Below are 21,358 nucleotides of genomic sequence, written 5' to 3'. Positions count from 1 at the left end.
TGGCAATTCTGACGAGTCCTCTCCTGCCTGGGATTCCTCCGATGCATCCTTGCGTGTAACGCCTACTGCTGCTGGCGCTGCTGTTGTTGCTGCTGGGAGTCGATGGTCATCCCAGAGGGGAAGTCGGAAGACCACTTGTACTACTTCCAGTAAGAAATTGACTGTCCAACAGTCCTTTGCGAGGAAGATGAAATATCACAGCAGTCATCCTGCTGCAAAGCGGATAACTGAGGCCTTGACAACTATGTTGGTGTTAGACGTGCGTCCGGTATCCGCCGTTAGTTCACAGGGAACTAGACAATTTCTTGAGGTAGTGTGCCCCCCGTTACCAAATACCATCTAGGTTCCACTTCTCTAGGCAGGCGATACCGAAAATGTACACAGACCTCAGAAAAAGACCCCCCAGTGTCCTAAAAAATGCAGCTGTACCCAATGTCCACTTAACCACGGACATGTGGACAAGTGGAGCAGGGCAGGGTTAGGACTATATGACTGTGACAGCCCACTGGGTAGATGTATGGACTCCCGCCGCAAGAACAGCAGCGGCGGCACCAGTAGCAGCATCTCGCAAACGCCAACTCTTTCCTAGGCAGGCTACGCTTTGTATCACCGCTTTCCAGAATACGCACACAGCTGAAAACCTCTTACGGCAACTGAGGAAGATCATCGCGGAATGGCTTACCCCAATTGGACTCTCCTGTGGATTTGTGGCATCGGACAACGCCAGCAATATTGTGTGTGCATTAAATATGGGCAAATTCCAGCACATCCCATGTTTTGCACATACCTTGAATTTGGTGGTGCAGAATTTTTTAAAAAACGACAGGGGCGTGCAAGAGATGCTGTCGGTGGCCAGAAGAATTGCGGGACACTTTCGGCGTACAGGCACCACGTACAGAAGACTGGAGCACCACCAAAAACTACTGAACCTGCCCTGCCATCATCTGAAGCAAGAAGTGGTAACGAGGTGGAATTCAACACTCTATATGCTTCAGAGGTTGGAGGAGCAGCAAAAGGCCATTCAAGCCTATACAATTGAGCACGATATAGGAGGTGGAATGCACCTGTCTCAAGTGCAGTGGAGAATGATTTCAACGTTGTGCAAGGTTCTAGTGCCCTTTGAACTTGCCACACATGAAGTCAGTTCAGACACTGCCAGCCTGAGTCAGGTCATTCCCCTCATCAGGCTTTTGCAGAAGAAGCTGGAGACATTGAAGGAGGAGCTAACACGGAGCGATTCCGCTAGGCATGTGGGACTTGTGGATGGAGCCCTTAATTCGCTTAACAAGGATTCACGGGTGGTCAATCTGTTGAAATCAGAGCACTACATTTTGGCCACCGTGCTCGATCCTAGATTTAAAGCCTACCTTGGATCTCTCTTTCCGGCAGACACAAGTCTGCTGGGGTTGAAAGACCTGCTGGTGAGAAAATTGTCAAGTCAAGCGGAACGCGACCTGTCAACATCTCCTCCTTCACATTCTCCCGCAACTGGGGGTGCGAGGAAAAGGCTCAGAATTCCGAGCCCACCCGCTGGCGGTGATGCAGGGCAGTCTGGAGCGACTGCTGATGCTGACATCTGGTCCGGACTGAAGGACCTGACAACGATTACGGACATGTCGTCTACTGTCACTGCATATGACTCTCTCACCATTGAAAGAATGGTGGAGGATTATATGAGTGACCGCATCCAAGTAGGCACGTCACACAGTCCGTACTTCTACTGGCAGGAAAAAGAGGCAATTTGGAGGCCCTTGCACAAACTGGCTTTATTCTACCTAAGTTGCCCTCCCACAAGTGTGTACTCCGAAAGAGTGTTTAGTGCCGCCGCTCACCTTGTCAGCAATCGGCGTACGAGGTTACATCCAGAAAATGTGGAGAAGATGATGTTCATTAAAATGAATTATAATCAATTCCTCCGTGGAGACATTGACCAGCAGCAATTGCCTCCACAAAGTACACAGGGAGCTGAGATGGTGGATTCCAGTGGGGACGAATTGATAATCTGTGAGGAGGGGGATGTACACGGTGATATATCGGAGGATGATGATGAGGTGGACATCTTGCCTCTGTAGAGCCAGTTTGTGCAAGGAGAGATTAATTGCTTCTTTTTTGGTGGGGGTCCAAACCAACCCGTCATTTCAGTCACAGTCGTGTGGCAGACCCTGTCACTGAAATGATGGGTTGGTTAAAGTGTGCATGTCCTGTTTATACAACATAAGGGTGGGTGGGAGGGCCCAAGGACAATTCCATCTTGCACCTCTTTTTTCTTTAATTTTTCTTTGCGTCATGTGCTGTTTGTGGAATGTTTTTTGGAAGGGCCATCCTGCGTGACACTGCAGTGCCACTCCTAGATGGGCCCGGTGTTTGTGTCGGCCACTAGGGTCGCTTATCTTACTCACACAGCTACCTCATTGCGCCTCTTTTTTTCTTTGCGTCATGTGCTGTTTGGGGAGGGTTTTTTGGAAGGGCCATCCTGCGTGACACTGCAGTGCCACTCCTAGATGGGCCCGGTGTTTGTGTCGGCCACTAGGGTCGCTTATCTTACTCACACAGCTACCTCATTGCGCCTCTTTTTTTCTTTGCGTCATGTGCTGTTTGGGGAGGGTTTTTTGGAAGGGACATCCTGCGTGACACTGCAGTGCCACTCCTAGATGGGCCCGGTGTTTGTGTCGGCCACTAGGGTCGCTTATCTTACTCACACAGCTACCTCATTGCGCCTCTTTTTTTCTTTGCGTCATGTGCTGTTTGGGGAGGGTTTTTTGGAAGGGACATCCTGCGTGACACTGCAGTGCCACTCCTAGATGGGCCCGGTGTTTGTGTCGGCCACTAGGGTCGCTTATCTTACTCACACAGCTACCTCATTGCGCCTCTTTTTTTCTTTGCGTCATGTGCTGTTTGGGGAGGGTTTTTTGGAAGGGCCATCCTGCGTGACACTGCAGTGCCACTCCTAGATGGGCACGGTGTTTGTGTCGGCAACTAGGGTCGCTTATCTTACTCACACAGCTACCTCATTGCGCCTCTTTTTTTCTTTGCGTCATGTGCTGTTTGGGGAGGGTTTTTTGGAAGGGCCATCCTGCGTGACACTGCAGTGCCACTCCTAGATGGGCCCGGTGTTTGTGTCGGCCACTAGGGTCGCTTATCTTACTCACACAGCTACCTCATTGCGCCTCTTTTTTTCTTTGCGTCATGTGCTGTTTGGGGAGGGTTTTTTGGAAGGGACATCCTGCGTGACACTGCAGTGCCACTCCTAGATGGGCCCGGTGTTTGTGTCGGCCACTAGGGTCGCTTAGCTTAGTCATCCAGCGACCTAGGTGCAAATTTTAGGACTAAAAATAATATTGTGAGGTGTGAGGTATTCAGAATAGACTGAAAATGAGTGTAAATTATGGTTTTTGAGGTTAATAATACTTTGGGATCAAAATGACCCCCACATTCTATGATTTAAGCTGTTTTTTAGGGTTTTTTGAAAAAAACACCCGAATCCAAAACACACCCGAATCCGACCAAAAAAATTCGGTGAGGTTTTGCCAAAACGCGGTCGAACCCAAAACACGGCCGCGGAACCGAACCCAAAACCAAAACACAAAACCCGAAAAATTTCCGGTGCACATCACTAGTTAATACCCTTGATAGTTGTGTGACTGAATTAAGTCCAAGAAAATATGATATTTTGTGGCAGTCATATACAGTCCAGATAAGAATCACACAAATAGGAATTTCCAAGTTGTTATTTAGTGATGATCGAGTACGCTATGCTACTACCCCTAAATTGATTCACATCTCTCACCCACAAGGATTAATGACAGCCCACATTCAGTGCCGTCCACGGCGTCAGGAGAGCTCGGTCCACAGCAGCGTTTACAGGCTGCCGATGAATGCTGATTTCCGGCTCTCACGATAACTCTCCACCATGCAACTCGGGACTCTACTGGCAGTTGTGAGGTTGCCTTGTCCAGACCCAGTAGGGTGTTCTGAAGGGGGAGGGCGAACGCGAGATCTTAACAGGTATCCAGGATATGCAATGATATAAAAAATGGCTCCTGCTTGTGTCCGCTCAATCTCAATGCGTTTCTCCGCTATTCCAGAGCCAGCGGTTTCCTCACAAGATAGGCATGACTATTCTAATGACACTGTACGCTCCTATAATCCAGGTGGTAGGAGAATTTTGGATGATTACAGAGGGACAACTAATTATCCAAAACAATATAATAACAGAGGATTAAATTATAATCAGAGGTTAGATCCAAGGGTTCAGAGTAACAATAAGGCAGATTTCAGGTGCAATAATCAAAGCCCCAAAGAACAACCATGCACTAGTACCTCTACCTGTTTCTCTGCTATCTCCTCCTGGATGTCCCAACCCTTTCCTACACTCAACATGTCTAAGACCGAGCTGATCATCTTCCCAACCTCCCGCACAACCTCACCTCCTACAATCTCATTATCTACAGATGGAACTACTAACTCCTCTAGCCCCCAAGTTTGCTGTCCTGGAGTAATCCTTGACTCCTTCATCTCCTTCACACCACACATTCAGCACCTCTCACAGTCATGTCATTTCATCTCAAAAATATTTCCAGGATCAGACCCTTTCTCACCCAGGATGCCACCAAGACCATTATCCACTCACTGGTCATTTCCAGACTGGACTACTGTAACCTCATAACTGGCGTGAATCCTGGTTAAGCGAATGAAGGGCTCCATCCACAAGTCCCATAAGCCTAGCGGAATCACTCCATTTTAGCTCCTCCTTCAATCTCTCCAGCTGCTTCTGCAAAAGCCTGATGAGGGGAATGACCTGACTCAGGCTGGCAGTGTCTGAACTGACTTCACGTGTGGCAAGTTCAAAGGGTTGCAGAACCTTGCACAGCATTGAAATCATTCTCCACTGCGCTTGAGTCAGGTGTATTCCCCCTCCTTTGCCTATATCGTGAGCAGATGTATAGGCTTGAATGACCTTTTGCTGCTCCTCCATCCTCTGAAGCATATAGAGGGTTGAATTCCACCTCGTTACCACCTCTTGCTTCAGATGATGGCGGGGCAGGTTCAGGAGTGTTTGCTGGTGCTCCAGGCTTCGGCACGTGGTGGCTGAATGCCGAAAGTGGCCCGCAATTCTTCGGGTCACGGACAGCATCTCTTGCACGCCCCTGTCGTTTTTTAAATATTACTGCACCACCAAATTCAATGTATGTGCAAAACATGGGACGTGCTGGAATTTGCCCACATGTAATGCACGCACAATATTGGTAGCATTGTCCGATGCCACAAATCCCCAGGAGAGTCCAATTGGGGTAAGCCATTCTGCGATGATGTTCCTCAGTTTCCGTAAGAGGTTGTCAGCTGTGTGCCTCTTATGCAAAGCGGTGATACAAAGTGTAGCCTGCCTAGGAACGAGTTAGCGTTTGCGAGATGCTGCTACTGGTGCCGCCGCTTCTGTTCTTGCTGCGGGAGGCAATACATCTACCCAGTGGGCTGTCACAGTCATATAGTCCTGAGTCTGCCCTGCTCCACTTGTCCACATGTCCATGGTTAAGTGGACATTGGGTACAACTGCATTTTTTAGGACACTGGTGAGTCTTTTTCTGACGTCTGTGTACATTCTCGGTATCGCCTGCCTAGAGAAGTGGAACCTAGATGTTATTTGGTACCGGGGACACAGTACCTCAAGAAATTCTCTAATTCCCTGTGAATTAACGGTGGATACCAGACACACGTTTAACACCAACACAGCTGCCAAGGCCTGAGTTATCCGCTTTGCAGCAGGATGACTGCTGTGATATTTCATCTTCCTCGCAAAGGACTGTACTACAAGTGGTCTTCCGACTTCCCCTCTGGGATGACAATCGACTCCCAGCATCAACAATAGCAGTGCCAGCAGCAGTAGGCATTACACTCAAGGATCCATCTGAGGAATCCCAGTTAGGAGAGGACTCGTCAGACTTGCCAGTGACATGGCCTGCAGGACTATTGGCATTCCTGTCTAAGGAGGAAATTGACTCTGAAGGAGTTGGTGGTGTGGTTTGCAGGAGCTTGGGTACAAGAGGAAGGGATTTAGTTGTCAGTGGACTGCTTCCGCTGTCACCCAAAGTTTTTGAACTTGTCAATGACTTCTGATGAATGCGCTCCAGGTGACGTATAAGGGAGGATGTTCCTAGGTGGTTAATGTCCTTACCCCTACTTATTACAGCTTGACAAAGGCAACACACGGCTTGACACCTGTTGTCCGCATTTCTGTTAAAATAATTCCACACCGAAGAGGTGATTTTTTTTGTCATTTGACCAGGCATGTCTATGGCCATCTTCATCCCACGGACAACAGGTGTCTCCCCGGGTGCCTGACTTAAAAAAACCACCTCACCATCAGAATCCTCCTTGTCAATTTCCTCCTCAGCGCCAGCAACACCCATATCCTCATCCTGGTGTACTTCAACAGTGACATCTTCAATTTGACTATCAGGAACTGGACTGTGGGTGCTCCTTCCAGCACTTGCAGGGGGCATGCAAATGGTGGAAGGCGCCACCTCTTCCCATCCAGTGTTGGGAAGGTCAGGCATCGTAACCAACACAATTGGACTCTCCTTGGGGATTTGTGATTTAGAAGAATGCACAGTTCTTTGCTGTGCTTTTGCCAGCTTAACTCTTTTAATTTTTCTAGTAGGAGGATGAGGGCTTCCATCGTCATGTGTAGCTGAACCACTAGCCATGTACATAGGCCAGGGCCTCAGCCGTTCCTTGCCACTCCGTGTCGTAAATGGCATATTGGCAAGTTTACGCTTCTCCTCAGATGCTTTTAATTTAGATTTTTGGGTCATTTTACAGAACTTTTGTTTTTTGGATTTTATATGCTCTCTACTATGACATTGGGCATCGGCCTTGGCAGACGATGTTGATGGCATTTCATCGTCTCGGCCATGACTAGTGGCATCAGCTTCAGCAAGAGGTGGAAGTGGATCTTGATCTTTCTCTATTTTACCCCCACATTTTTGTTCTCCATTTTTTCATGTGTGGAATTATATGCCAGTAATATATCAATAGCAATGGCCTACTGTACTGTACTATATGTATACTGCTGGTCAACAAAATGATGCACTGTCCTACTATATACTGCTCACAATAATGCAGCACAGAGATAGTATACTTGACACAGAGCTGCAAGTTATAGCAATGGCCTACTGTACTGTACTATATGTATACTGCTGGTCAACAAAATGATGCACTGTCCTACTATATACTGCTCACAATAATGCAGCACAGATATAGTATACTTGACACAGAGCTGCAAGATACAGCAATGGCCTACTGTACTATATGTATACTGCTGGTCACCAAAATGCTGCACTGTCCTACTATATACTGCTCACAATAATGCAGCACAGAGATAGTATACTTGACACAGAGCTGCAAGATACAGCAATGGACTACTGTACTGTACTATATGTATACTGCTGGTCACCAAAATGCAGCACACTGAGCACAGATATTTGCAGCACACTGAGCACAGATATTTGCAGCACACTGAGCACAGATATGGAGCTTTTCAGGGAGAGAACACAGCCACATCCTCTCCATTCAATCTCCAATGCACGAGTTAAAATGGCGGCGATGCGCGGCTCTTTATATAGAATATGAATCTCGCGAAAATCCGACAGCGGGATGATGACTTTCGGCCGCGTTCGGGTTAACCGAGCAAGGCGAGAAGATCCGAGGCTGCCTCGGAACCGTGTAAAGTAGGTGAAGTTCTGATCTCGGAGAACCGAACCCGCTCATCTCTAGTCCAAATCTCGAGTGTGGAAAAAATGCTGCTTTCCTCCCGGCATTTAGGAAACAAGCAGTTTCTTCATTTCTACACATTGCAGCAAATTTCTGTTTTAGACAAAAATCTAGAAGAATATGCATCATCGGTACCATCAATACTCAATTCACATGGAGAATATTTGTGGAGATTCAATAACTTCTAAACAATAGAAAACAATTTATTTTTGGTCTTCTCACCTTTTACATTTGATGTCGACAGCGCTCCTTGTGATCTCCAACTTGAGCTTATTGACCTGCAGTGTGGTGCTTTACTTAAAGAGCAATTCATATCAGAGCCTCTTCCCCGGTTGTATTCCTCTCTCAATGCACAAAGCTTTCCAAAGCTCAAGGCCCATGCGCAAAAGACGCTGGTGCTATTTGGCTCAACCTGTGCGAGCAGGCATTTTCTGTGATCAGAACACGGGGGTGATTCACTAAGGATTGCAATTACACAGCTGTTAGCAGCAACCTTGTGATTGCAATCCTCAGCAATGCAAATGCAGGAGGTGGTACATAGCAACTCATTCCTGTCATTGCGATTGCACTTGGGATGAAATAGTATCCATCGGTAGGCCTTGCGAGCCCAAGGAAACTGCATCCACAATGCACTCATTGGCTACCCCACTCCCAGAAAATGGGAGCAAGCCCTCGTTTCAAGCCTGCCACCCTCTCCCCCATCCCTCCCTTCGTACGCCTGTGTCTGTCAATCAGGAAGGGGCGTTTGCATTACTGTGATTGCATTGCAGGACCCGTTCAGCATGCGATAGAAAGGGCAGAATCTGCAATCCGTACTGAATAGCCCCCTAATACCCCTTTCACATCGCCAATGCCGGACCCCACCAGGGAATTGGAAACAGGTCATTCCTGGATGGGATCAGCAGGCTTCCTGACCCGAGAATATGATGGGTCGGGTTGCCATAACAGCAGGGGGCGGAGCTGGCGCTGGGAGATGAGCTCATCTCCACGCCGCGTCTCCCGGGTCGCATCAACCAGGGAACCCGTTTCACACTGCCACTGACCCGGTATTCAACCCGGGAATAACACTGCTTTATTCACGGGTTGAATTACTGAGTCAGACGAAATGGAAATTCGACCATGGCCCCTTACACACCGCACACCAAGGGCCGTCTTTTCGTATGGGCTCAGTGGGTTCTTGCCTAAGGGTCCCAGGAGTAAAAGGGCCCTAGGCTGATAGCTGAGGGAACCTTTTCAAGGGTTACCACATTTTTGACAATCGGCCCTGGGGAACCGGAGATATCCGACTTCAAAGCAGTGGTCCCCATGCAAGCCAGGTAATTATTATTCCCAGCAAGATATCTCGGGTTCTGTCTGACTTAGAGTTTTTCTGAGGGTATACTCCAAAAGCTGAGACTCTCCCCTTTCAGTGTACACTGGCAGCTTGTCTGCACTATGCCCAGAACCAGAGATATCAGCCTTAAAGCAGCCGGTCCCTGCTACAGCTCCACACGCCTGGTATGCAGTTTTATATTTTTGTTGGTGGATTGCTCTGGCTCCTGAACCCTGATCCCCAAGTCCCCAGAACCTACTGACAGGTGTCCACAGTACCTCCTGACAGGTGTCCCCAGAACCTCCTGACAGGTGTCCCCAGAACCTCCTGACAGGTGTCCCCAGCACCTCCTAACAGGACTCTCTAGTTTTTTTATCCAGTTAAAGCTAAGAAATATATTTCCAGGAATTGGAGATATCTGCAGTAAAGCAAGCTGCCCTGACCCCCGGAAAATGATGAATATTAAGTCCACTCCACTATCCACCCCTCCCCTACGTATTAAACACCCCCCCCTACCACCCTGGAAGTCATGTACCAGGGCCCCTTCATTCAGCCCAATGTCCCCTTCTACAGTTTAGTGTTCTCCCTCCCGCCCCATCTCCCACCATCTGTGCAGTAAAGGAGTAATTATCAGAAATTACTGCTCCAGGTCCTACATGCTGAGCGGAAGATAGAACACCCCCTACCCCCCCCCCCAGTGGGACTTAAAAGCTGCCGCTGATAGCACCCCCCACCCCTACCGCTGATGGGTGGGTAGGGCCCCCTATGCATTGCTGTGCCCAGAGGCCTACACCACTGTTAAGACGACTCTGCGCACACCGACCCATGATTTTGCAGAGCCAATACCTGGTTATGTGTGCGGTGTGAAAGGGGTATAGCGGGCAGGGTGGAGCGCCTGTCTGTGTGGGCGAGGGGCCATTATAGTAGTTTAGGATAGAAGAAAGAAATGAATGTTCAGGGAATAGAAAGAATTAATAAGTATTAAAAGAGGATAGTAAAGAATAATGAAAGAATACAGTAAAGTAGAGAAAAGAATGTAAATGGAAGAGCTAAGAGGATACTCACAGGAGCAGTACAACCTTTCACTGGGAAATTCTGGAGAGAAAGAGGCAGATGAACAATCCTGTCTCCCTCAAAATGGCTGCTAGCTCCTCCCTAATTAACATCCAACCCCCAGACCTCTTTAACTCTTTGCTAACCTGCGAATTGTGTAAGGCCCATGCAATCCTCACGGCCTTGAAGTTTACGAACGCTTGTGCTATTTGCACTCGCTCTTCATTACTCTTCTACACCTGATCTTCTCTCTTCTCCTCCTCTTCATCATCATCCCTGTACCTTCTACTCCTACCTACACATTTCATGTTTTCTACACTGTATCAGTCTTCATTTTCTAATTCTGTTTGCCCTGTAAAATGTTTAATTAAAATATTCATGATAAAACTCTTACTGCATTTTTTGTGATACTGTAGATATTGTATAAAATATTTTGTGTGCCCCCCCAACTGAAATAATTGCCCACCCCTTTTCTAGAAGCTGCTTGGTATTATGATAAGCAGAATCTGAATGGTTGCTATGGGCAACATCTCCACTACTAAAAACTCACCCTTTAGTAAATGTACCCCACAGTGAGGAGACTTTGCTAATGGATAAAATTGTTTCCCCAGGAAAGGCCTTCAACTCTTACAATCTTATGGCCGGTGCTGCGGGAAATATGATCATGCACAGACTGATCGGGAAGCGCTTTGATTATGAGGACCCAGATTTACAGGAGATTATTGAAGTTGCAAGAGACTTTATACTGAATTTTCATTGCACCTTGCACGAGGTATGTTATTGCTCATTATCTGTAGGGAACATCTCCGTTATTTACCCCTGTGTAATTGCAATCATTAAATACTGTAACTGATATATAGTAGACTGTAAAGCCCTACTGCTGGGGAAAGCAGCACAGTGACCAATGGTAATTAATTATTGGTAAACCAGTAAAAGGATGCAGCATATACTGGGTCACCAAAGTCTGGCCCCTCCCAGCCCCAGCCAGCCACGGCCCCTTCACTTCTCCATCTGTCCTCTGAAAAGCTCTGTCCCATCTCATATTTTATTCTGTACCATTCATCCTGCCCACTCACAAACTCTACCACTCCACCTCCTCTCTGCCAACTTCTCCACACCCCACTCTATACTAACTACTCACTCTGTACTACTCTCCCTCCTCTCTGCCGCTCGTCACACCACACTCTATACTGCTCCACCTCCTATCTGCCCGGTCCTCACTTCTCACTCTGTACCACCTGCCTTTTATCTGCCCGCTCCTCACACCACACTCTATTCTGCTCCACCTCCTATCTGCACGGTCCTCACACCCCACTCTATACCACCGGCCCTCTATCTGCCCACTCCTCACGCCTCACACTATATTGCTCAACCTCCTATCTGCCCATTCCTCACACCTCGCTCTGTACCACCTGCCTTCTATCTGCCCACTCCTCACACCCCACTCATGTTTAATGATGTGTTTTAAAATGTCATATGTAGTGCTCTGTGTACGGTTGTAGGATTGCATGTTTAAATGTATTTATATTTAAGATGTGGTCACATGTATTTTTTTTTTTTTTATAAATCTGTTTTATTGAGGTTTTACAATACAACAAAATAAGAAGACATCAGGTGTAAAAGGTATATCAGGCATGAAAGGCAGGTGACATGCAATTTAAAGGAGTAGCAGGAACCGTAATAACAAGCAATAAAATGATATACAGTGTGGAGGCGATTAAAGCAGGTACCTGGTCTAGGAAAAAACAGAGGCAGGTGGCCGATCATATTTTAAGACTCCTAGGGTGATGTCCTCCCTGGTTGCCTTGGGCAAGTCTGCCAGTACAGTTCCAATTAGCAATAAACCTGATATATCAATCAAACTTAACTAAACGAATCCTGTGGGTGGGGGGGGGGGTCACACATAAGGGGTAGGAAAAAAGGGAGGGGAGGGTAGGGGTAGTACAAGGTCAGATGTTCAGCTATGATGGTGGAGACTGTAATGAGATTTGTCGGAGCAGGTACCATTCAGTCGATTCAAAGACCGTGGATATGTGGGCTTGCGTGGAACGAGGGAGTGAGTCAATATACGTTTCCCATCTAGCATAGAATTTAACAACATCTGTTTCTATATGTACCAATGCAGATCTATGATCAAAATATAGTATTTGTAACATTTTCCTGTGTACTTCCGATAATGAAGGCTTAGATCTGGAGACCCAATGGGTGAGAATGATCTTTTTAGACACTGTGACCAATATGGTCAGCCACGGTATGTGCCTTTGTCAATGAATACCCAAGTCCCACTGGGAGAAATTCGCACATAAACAAGCCAAGGGTCGGGTTTGACTCGGGTGTGGAGCAGAGTGTTAATACAGGTGAGTACCTTACCCCAGAATTTCCTAATGTGGCCACATTCCCAGAAATTGTGATTGAAAGTTGCTGAGTGGTACCCACATTTAGGGCATTCTCCTGAAATCAGGGGGTTGTAACGGGCATGGTGAATTTTGGGAACATAAGCCATTTGTAGGGTTCGGAGATGGACTTCTTGTAAATAAGCAGAGGACAGGGTTTTCATAGTTGAGCAGTAAAAAGTGCTTAAAAGTTGCAGAGTCAGTAAGGGAGGGAATGTCTTTCTGCCATTGGGACAGTAACGTGGACCATCTATGGGGTGAGGTTATGTCAGTGAGGAGGTTGTACAGCATCCTAGTGCGAAAGGGTACACGTTCACACAAGGTGATCACTGATTGTAGTGGATCCGGGGGGCCAAAGGTGGGGTGAGGTGTGATCCCTGGAATAAAGTATGGAGGTAAGATAGTGTCGAGCCTGTAAATACATGTAGAAGTGTGATTGTGGGATGTCATACTTATCCTGGAGGAAAGAGAATAGGGCAAAATTTCTAGAGATGAGCGGGTTCGGTTTCTCTGAATCCGAACCCGCACGAACTTCATGTTTTTTTTCACGGGTCCGAGCGACTCGGATCTTCCCGCCTTGCTCGGTTAACCCGAGCGCGCCCGAACGTCATCATGACGCTGTCGGATTCTCGCGAGACTCGGATTCTATATAAGGAGCCGCGCGTCGCCGCCATTTTCACACGTGCATTGAGATTGATAGGGAGAGGACGTGGCTGGCGTCCTCTCCATTTAGATTAGAAGAGAGAGAGAGAGAGATTGACCTGATTTACTGGAGCTTAGGAGTACTGTAGAACTGTAGAGAGTGCAGAGTTTACTAGTGACTGACCACAGTAACCACCAGACAGTGCAGTTTTATTTAATATATCCGTTCTCTGCCTGAAAAAAACGATACACAGTGACTCAGTCACATACCATATCTGTGTGCACTGCTCAGCCCAGTGTGCTGCATCATCTATGTATATATCTGACTGTGCTCAGCTCACACATCTTATAATTGTGGGGGAGACTGGGGAGCACTGCAGTGCCAGTTATATGTTACAGCAGGAGCCAGGAGTACATATTATTATTAAAATTAAACAGTGCACACTTTTGCTGCAGGAGTGCCACTGCCAGTGTGACTGACCAGTGACCTGACCACACTGACCACCAGTATAGTTAGTAGTATAGTATACTATATTGTGATTGCCTGAAAAAGTTAAACACTCGTATCTGACTGTGCTCAGCTCACACATCTTATAATTGTGGGGGAGACTGGGGAGCACTGCAGTGCCAGTTATAGGTTATAGCAGGAGCCAGGAGTACATATTATTATTAAAATTAAACAGTGCACACTTTTGCTGCAGGAGTGCCACTGCCAGTGTGACTGACCAGTGACCTGACCACACTGACCACCAGTATAGTTAGTAGTATAGTATACTATATTGTGATTGCCTGAAAAAGTTAAACACTCGTATCTGACTGTGCTCAGCTCACACATCTTATAATTGTGGGGGAGACTGGGGAGCACTGCAGTGCCAGTTATAGGTTATAGCAGGAGCCAGGAGTACATATTATTATTAAAATTAAACAGTGCACACTTTTGCTGCAGGAGTGCCACTGCCAGTGTGACTGACCAGTGACCTGACCACACTGACCACCAGTATAGTTAGTAGTATAGTATACTATATTGTGATTGCCTGAAAAAGTTAAACACTCGTCGTGTGACTTCACTTGTGTGGTGTTTTTTTTTTTATTCTATAAAAAACTCATTCTGCTGACAGACAGTGTCCAGCAGGTCCGTCATTATATAATATATACCTGTCCGGCTGCAGTAGTGATATATATATATTTTTTATATCATTATTTATCATCCAGTCGCAGCAGACACAGTACGGTAGTTCACGGCTGTAGCTACCTCTGTGTCGGCACTCGGCAGTCCGTCCATAATTGTATACCACCTACCCGTGGTTTTTTTTTCTTTCTTCTTTATACATACATACTACTACTACATCTCTTTATCAACCAGTCTATATTAGCAGCAGACACAGTACAGTACGGTAGTCCACGGCTGTAGCTACCTCTGTGTCGGCACTGGGCAGTCCGTCCATAATTGTATACCACCTACCCGTGGTTTTTTTTCTTTCTTCTTTATACATACATACTACTACTACTACATCTCTTTATCAACCAGTCTATATTAGCAGCAGACACAGTACAGTACGGTAGTCCACGGCTGTAGCTACCTCTGTGTCGGCACTGGGCAGTCCGTCCATAATTGTATACCACCTACACGTGGTTTTTTTTTCTTTCTTCTTTATACATACATACTACTACTACATCTCTTTATCAACCAGTCTATATTAGCAGCAGACACAGTACAGTACGGTAGTCCACGGCTGTAGCTACCTCTGTGTCGGCACTGGGCAGTCCGTCCATAATTGTATACCACCTACCCGTGGTTTTTTTTTCTTTCTTCTTTATACATACATACTACTACTACTACATCTCTTTATCAACCAGTCTATATTAGCAGCAGACACAGTACAGTACGGTAGTCCACGGCTGTAGCTACCTCTGTGTCGGCACTGGGCAGTCCGTCCATAATTGTATACCACCTACCCGTGGTTTTTTTTTCTTTCTTCTTTATACATACATACTACTACATCTCTTTATCAACCAGTCTATATTAGCAGCAGACACAGTACAGTACGGTAGTCCACGGCTGTAGCTACCTCTGTGTCGGCACTGGGCAGTCCGTCCATAATTGTATACCACCTACCCGTGGTTTTTTTTTCTTTCTTCTTTATACATACATACTACTACTACATCTCTTTATCAACCAGTCTATATTAGCAGCAGACACAGTACAGTACGGTAGTCCACGGCTGTAGCTACCTCTGTGTCGGCACTCGGCAGTCCGTCCATAATTGTATACCACCTACCCGTGGTTTTTTTTTCTTTCTTCTTTATACATACATACTACTACTACATCTCTTTATCAACCAGTCTATATTAGCAGCAGACACAGTACAGTACGGTAGTCCACGGCTGTAGCTACCTCTGTGTCGGCACTGGGCAGTCCGTCCATAATTGTATACCACCTACCCGTGGTTTTTTTTTCTTTCTTCTTTATACATACATACTACTACTACATCTCTTTATCAACCTGTCTATATTAGCAGCAGACACAGTACAGTACGGTAGTCCACGGCTGTAGCTACCTCTGTGTCAGCACTCGGCAGTCCGTCCATAATTGTATACCACCTACCCGTGGTTTTTTTTTCTTTCTTCTTTATACATACATACTACTACTACATCTCTTTATCAACCAGTCTATATTAGCAGCAGACACAGTACGGTAGTCCACGGCTGTAGCTACCTCTGTGTCGGCACTCGGCAGTCCATCCATAATTGTATACTAGTATCCATCCATCTCCATTGTTTACCTGAGGTGCCTTTTAGTTGTGCCTATTAAAATATGGAGAACAAAAATGTTGAGGTTCCAAAATTAGGGAAAGATCAAGATCCACTTCCACCTCGTGCTGAAGCTGCTGCCACTAGTCATGGCCGAGACGATGAAATGCCAGCAACGTCGTCTGCCAAGGCCGATGCCCAATGTCATAGTACAGAGCATGTCAAATCCAAAACACCAAATATCAGTAAAAAAAGGACTCCAAAACCTAAAATAAAATTGTCGGAGGAGAAGCGTAAACTTGCCAATATGCCATTTACCACACGGAGTGGCAAGGAACGGCTGAGGCCCTGGCCTATGTTCATGGCTAGTGGTTCAGCTTCACATGAGGATGGAGGCACTCAGCCTCTCGCTAGAAAAATGAAAAGACTCAAGCTGGCAAAAGCAGTAGCACCGCAAAGAACTGTGCGTTCTTCGAAATCCCAAATCCACAAGGAGAGTCCAATTGTGTCGGTTGCGATGCCTGACCTTCCCAACACTGGACGTGAAGAGCATGCGCCTTCCACCATTTGCACGCCCCCTGCAAGTGCTGGAAGGAGCACCCGCAGTCCAGTTCCTGATAGTCAGATTGAAGATGTCAGTGTTGAAGTACACCAGGATGAGGAGGATATGGGTGTTGCTGGCGCTGGGGAGGAAATTGACCAGGAGGATTCTGATGGTGAGGTGGTTTGTTTAAGTCAGGCACCCGGGGAGACACCTGTTGTCCGTGGGAGGAATAGGGCCGTTGACATGCCTGGTGAAAATACCAAAAAAATCAGCTCTTCGGTGTGGAAGTATTTCACCAGAAATGCGGACAACAGGTGTCAAGCCGTGTGTTCCCTTTGTCAAGCTGTAATAAGTAGGGGTAAGGACGTTAACCACCTCGGAACATCCTCCCTTATACGTCACCTGCAGCGCATTCATAATAAGTCAGTGACAAGTTCAAAAACTTGGGCCGACAGCGGAAGCAGTCCACTGACCAGTAAATCCCTTCCTCTTGTAACCAAGCTCACGCAAACCACCCCACCAACTCCCTCAGTGTCAATTTCCTCCTTCCCCAGGAATGCCAATAGTCCTGCAGGCCATGTCACTGGCAATTCTGACGAGTCCTCTCCTGCCTGGGATTCCTCCGATGCATCCTTGCGTGTAACGCCTACTGCTGCTGGCGCTGCTGTTGTTGCTGCTGGGAGTCGATGGTCATCCCAGAGGGGAAGTCGTAAGCCCACTTGTACTACTTCCAGTAAGCAATTGATTGTCCAACAGTCCTTTGCGAGGAAGATGAAATATCACAGCAGTCATCCTGTTGCAAAGCGGATAACTGAGTCCTTGACAACTATGTTGGTGTTAGACGTGCGTCCGGTATCCGCCGTTAGTTCACAGGGAACTAGACAATTTATTGAGGCAGTGTGCCCCCGTTACCAAATACCATCTAGGTTCCACTTCTGTAGGCAGGCGATACCGAGAATGTACACGGACGTCAGAAAAAGACTCACCAGTGTCCTAAAAAATGCAGTTGTACCCAATGTCCACTTAACCACGGACATGTGGACAAGTGGAGCAGGGCAGGGTCAGGACTATATGACTGTGACAGCCCACTGGGTAGATGTATGGACTCCCGCCGCAAGAACAGCAGCGGCGGCACCAGTAGCAGCATCTCGCAAACGCCAACTCTTTCCTAGGCAGGCTACGCTTTGTATCACCGCTTTCCAGAATACGCACACAGCTGAAATCCTCTTACGGCAACTGAGGAAGATCATCGCAGAATGGCTTACCCCAATTGGACTCTCCTGTGGATTTGTGGCATCGGACAACGCCAGCAATATTGTGTGTGCATTAAATATGGGCAAATTCCAGCACGTCCCATGTTTTGCACATACCTTGAATTTGGTGGTGCAGAATTTTTTAAAAAACGACAGGGGCGTGCAAGAGATGCTGTCGGTGGCCAGAAGAATTGCGGGACACTTTCGGCGTACAGGCACCACGTACAGAAGACTGGAGCACCACCAAAAACTACTGAACCTGCCCTGCCATCATCTGAAGCAAGAAGTGGTAACGAGGTGGAATTCAACCCTCTATATGCTTCAGAGGTTGGAGGAGCAGCAAAAGGCCATTCAAGCCTATACAATTGAGCACGATATAGGAGGTGGAATGCACCTGTCTCAAGTGCAGTGGAGAATGATTTCAACGTTGTGCAAGGTTCTGATGCCCTTTGAACTTGCCACACGTGAAGTCAGTTCAGACACTGCCAGCCTGAGTCAGGTCATTCCCCTCATCAGGCTTTTGCAGAAGAAGCTGGAGGCATTGAAGAAGGAGCTAAAAGGGAGCGATTCCGCTAGGCATGTGGGACTTGTGGATGCAGCCCTTAATTCGCTTAACAAGGATTCACGGGTGGTCAATCTGTTGAAATCAGAGCACTACATTTTGGCCACCGTGCTCGATCCTAGATTTAAAACCTACCTTGGATCTCTCTTTCCGGCAGACACAAGTCTGCTGGGGTGCAAAGACCTGCTGGTGACAAAATTGTCAAGTCAAGCGGAACGCGACCTGTCAACATCTCCTCCTTCACATTCTCCCGCAACTGGGGGTGCGAGGAAAAGGCTCAGAATTCCGAGCCCACCCGCTGGCGGTGATGCAGGGCAGTCTGGAGCGACTGCTGATGCTGACATCTGGTCCGGACTGAAGGACCTGACAACGATTACGGACATGTCGTCTACTGTCACTGCATATGATTCTCTCAACATTGAAAGAATGGTGGAGGATTATATGAGTGACCGCATCCAAGTAGGCACGTCACACAGTCCGTACTTATACTGGCAGGAAAAAGAGGCAATTTGGAGGCCCTTGCACAAACTGGCTTTATTCTACCTAAGTTGCCCTCCCACAAGTGTGTACTCCGAAAGAGTGTTTAGTGCCGCCGCTCACCTTGTCAGCAATCGGCGTACGAGGTTACATCCAGAAAATGTGGAGAAGATGATGTTCATTAAAATGAATTATAATCAATTCCTCCGCGGAGACATTGACCAGCAGCAATTGCCTCCACAAAGTACACAGGGAGCTGAGATGGTGGATTCCAGTGGGGACGAATTGATAATCTGTGAGGAGGGGGATGTACACGGTGATATATCGGAGGATGATGATGAGGTGGACATCTTGCCTCTGTAGAGCCAGTTTGTGCAAGGAGAGATTAATTGCTTCTTTTTTGGTGGGGGTCCAAACCAACCCGTCATATCAGTCACAGTCGTGTGGCAGACCCTGTCACTGAAATGATGGGTTGGTTAAAGTGTGCATGTCCTGTTTATACAACATAAGGGTGGGTGGGAGGGCCCAAGGACAATTCCATCTTGCACCTCTTTTTTCTTTTATTTTTCTTTGCGTCATGTGCTGTTTGGGGAGGGTTTTTTGGAAGGGACATCCTGCGTGACACTGCAGTGCCACTCCTAGATGGGCCCGGTGTTTGTGTCGGCCACTAGGGTCGCTAATCTTACTCACACAGCTACCTCATTGCGCCTCTTTTTTTCTTTGCGTCATGTGCTGTTTGGGGAGGGTTTTTTGGAAGGGACATCCTGCGTGACACTGCAGTGCCACTCCTAGATGGGCCAGGTGTTTGTGTCGGGCACTTGGGTCGCTGAGCTTAGTCACACAGCTACCTCATTGCACCTCTTTTTTCCTTTGCATCATGTGCTGTTTGGGGAGTGTTTTTTGGAAGGGCCATCCTGCGTGACACTGCAGTGCCACTCCTAGATGGGCCAGGTGTTTGTGTCGGCCACTAGGGTCGCTTAGCTTAGTCATCCAGCGACCTCGGTGCAAATTTTAGGACTAAAAATAATATTGTGAGGTGTGAGGTATTCAGAATAGACTGAAAATGAGTGGAAATTATGGTTTTTGAGGTTAATAATAATATGGGATCAAAATGACCCCCAAATTCTATGATTTAAGCTGTTTTTTAGGGTTTTTTGAAAAAAACACCCGAATCCAAAACACACCCGAATCCGACAAAAAAAATTCGGTGAGGTTTTGCCAAAACGCGGTCGAACCCAAAACACGGCCGCGGAACCGAACCCAAAACCAAAACACAAAACCCGAAAAATTTCAGGCGCTCATCTCTAAAAATTTCCTCCCGGGTCGTAGACTTTGGAGGAGCATGACAGTCCTTTAGTCCTCCAGAGTTTAAAGGTAGAGTTTGTGAGAGATGGAGGGAATGCAGGATTACCCCAGAGAGGAATTCGCCGTGTGGACATATGATTCCTGTGGAACAGTTTATTTCTTTTGATCCATGCATAATATATATCATGGAATAGCGGGGAGCCAGGATGAGAGGAGGGATAGATTTCTGGGGGTAGAGTGGAGGAGTGCGCTGGGAGAAAAGGGAGACAACATGGCCTCATCTAAAGCGGGGTCTGTGTAAGCGTGACCGTCCGTCAGCCAATCAGCAGCCCAACGAAAAAGGGCAGATAGGGAATATGAGAGGAAGTCAGGTAGGCCGACTCCCCCCGCGGTACGGGGAGCAGTCAGTTTTTTGAAAGCTATGAGGGGTCTCTTGCCTTTCCAGAGAAACTTGGTAAGGATTTTACGAATGTAGGCCAGATCTCTCATGGAAAGGCGTATGGGTAACATCTGCATGAGATAATATAGGCGTGTAAAAAACACACTTTGCAGAACTGCCAATCGACCCAAGAGTGAAAGGGGTAAAAGTTTCCAAGAGTCAAGGGTAGTGGTAAGCTTATGTAGCATGGGTGTGAAGTTGGCTTCATATAAGGTGGATAAGTCTGATGGGATTTGTATTCCCAAGTAGGTGATCTTATCTAGAACAGTTTTAAACATCAGCGTCAATGTAGGGACAGGTTGGGTGATGGGTGCATGGGGGGTCCCCAGGGCTAGTTATTCCGACTTAGAAACATTGATACGGTAGCCTGAGGTTTTCCCGAAAGACGATATGAGGTGGAGAATCTCTGGGATGGAGACGTCAGGTTCAGAAATAAAAAGAAGCATATCGTCTGCAAATAATGCCACCTTCAGTTCCACATCGCCAATCCGGACCCCCTGGAATTTCCTGGACACTCGCAAGGCTATCGCCAGAGGTTCCAGAGCAATATCGAACAATAAGGGAGACAGTGGGTATCCCTGCCGTGTACCTCTACCTATTGGGAAGGGAGGAGACAAAACACCATTGCAGGATACCTGGGTTTGGGGATGAGTATATAGGAGTCTAATCCAGTCTATGAAATCTGACGGGAAGCCAAAGCGTGCTAAGGAGTGGTATAGATGGGGCCATTCAACCAGACCAAACGCCTTCTCCGCGTCGAGGGAGAGGATATAAGCGGGGTCAGAGGTGGCGGAGGATGCCTGAACCGCTGGTAACACGCGTCTGACATTGACTTCCGAATGCCTGCCCCATATAAA

At 47.2% G+C, this 21,358-nt stretch overlaps 1 protein-coding gene across 1 annotated transcript in view; it reads left to right on the top strand.

The window, feature by feature from the left end:
- Positions 1-21,358, top strand: part of LOC134927083 (cytochrome P450 2F2-like) — a 593,292-nt gene that overhangs the window by 445,732 nt on the left and 126,202 nt on the right. The window contains exon 5 of the mRNA XM_063921081.1: positions 10,747-10,907. Coding sequence (XP_063777151.1) covers positions 10,747-10,907 — 161 coding nt within the window. The remainder of the gene's footprint in view (positions 1-10,746; positions 10,908-21,358) is intronic.

This window comes from Pseudophryne corroboree, chromosome 5, assembly GCF_028390025.1.
Source record: "Pseudophryne corroboree isolate aPseCor3 chromosome 5, aPseCor3.hap2, whole genome shotgun sequence".
NCBI classification, from domain to species: Eukaryota; Metazoa; Chordata; class Amphibia; order Anura; family Myobatrachidae; genus Pseudophryne; species Pseudophryne corroboree.
Note: the sequence above shows the minus strand (reverse complement) of the source record. Positions and strands in the feature narration are given on the sequence as shown.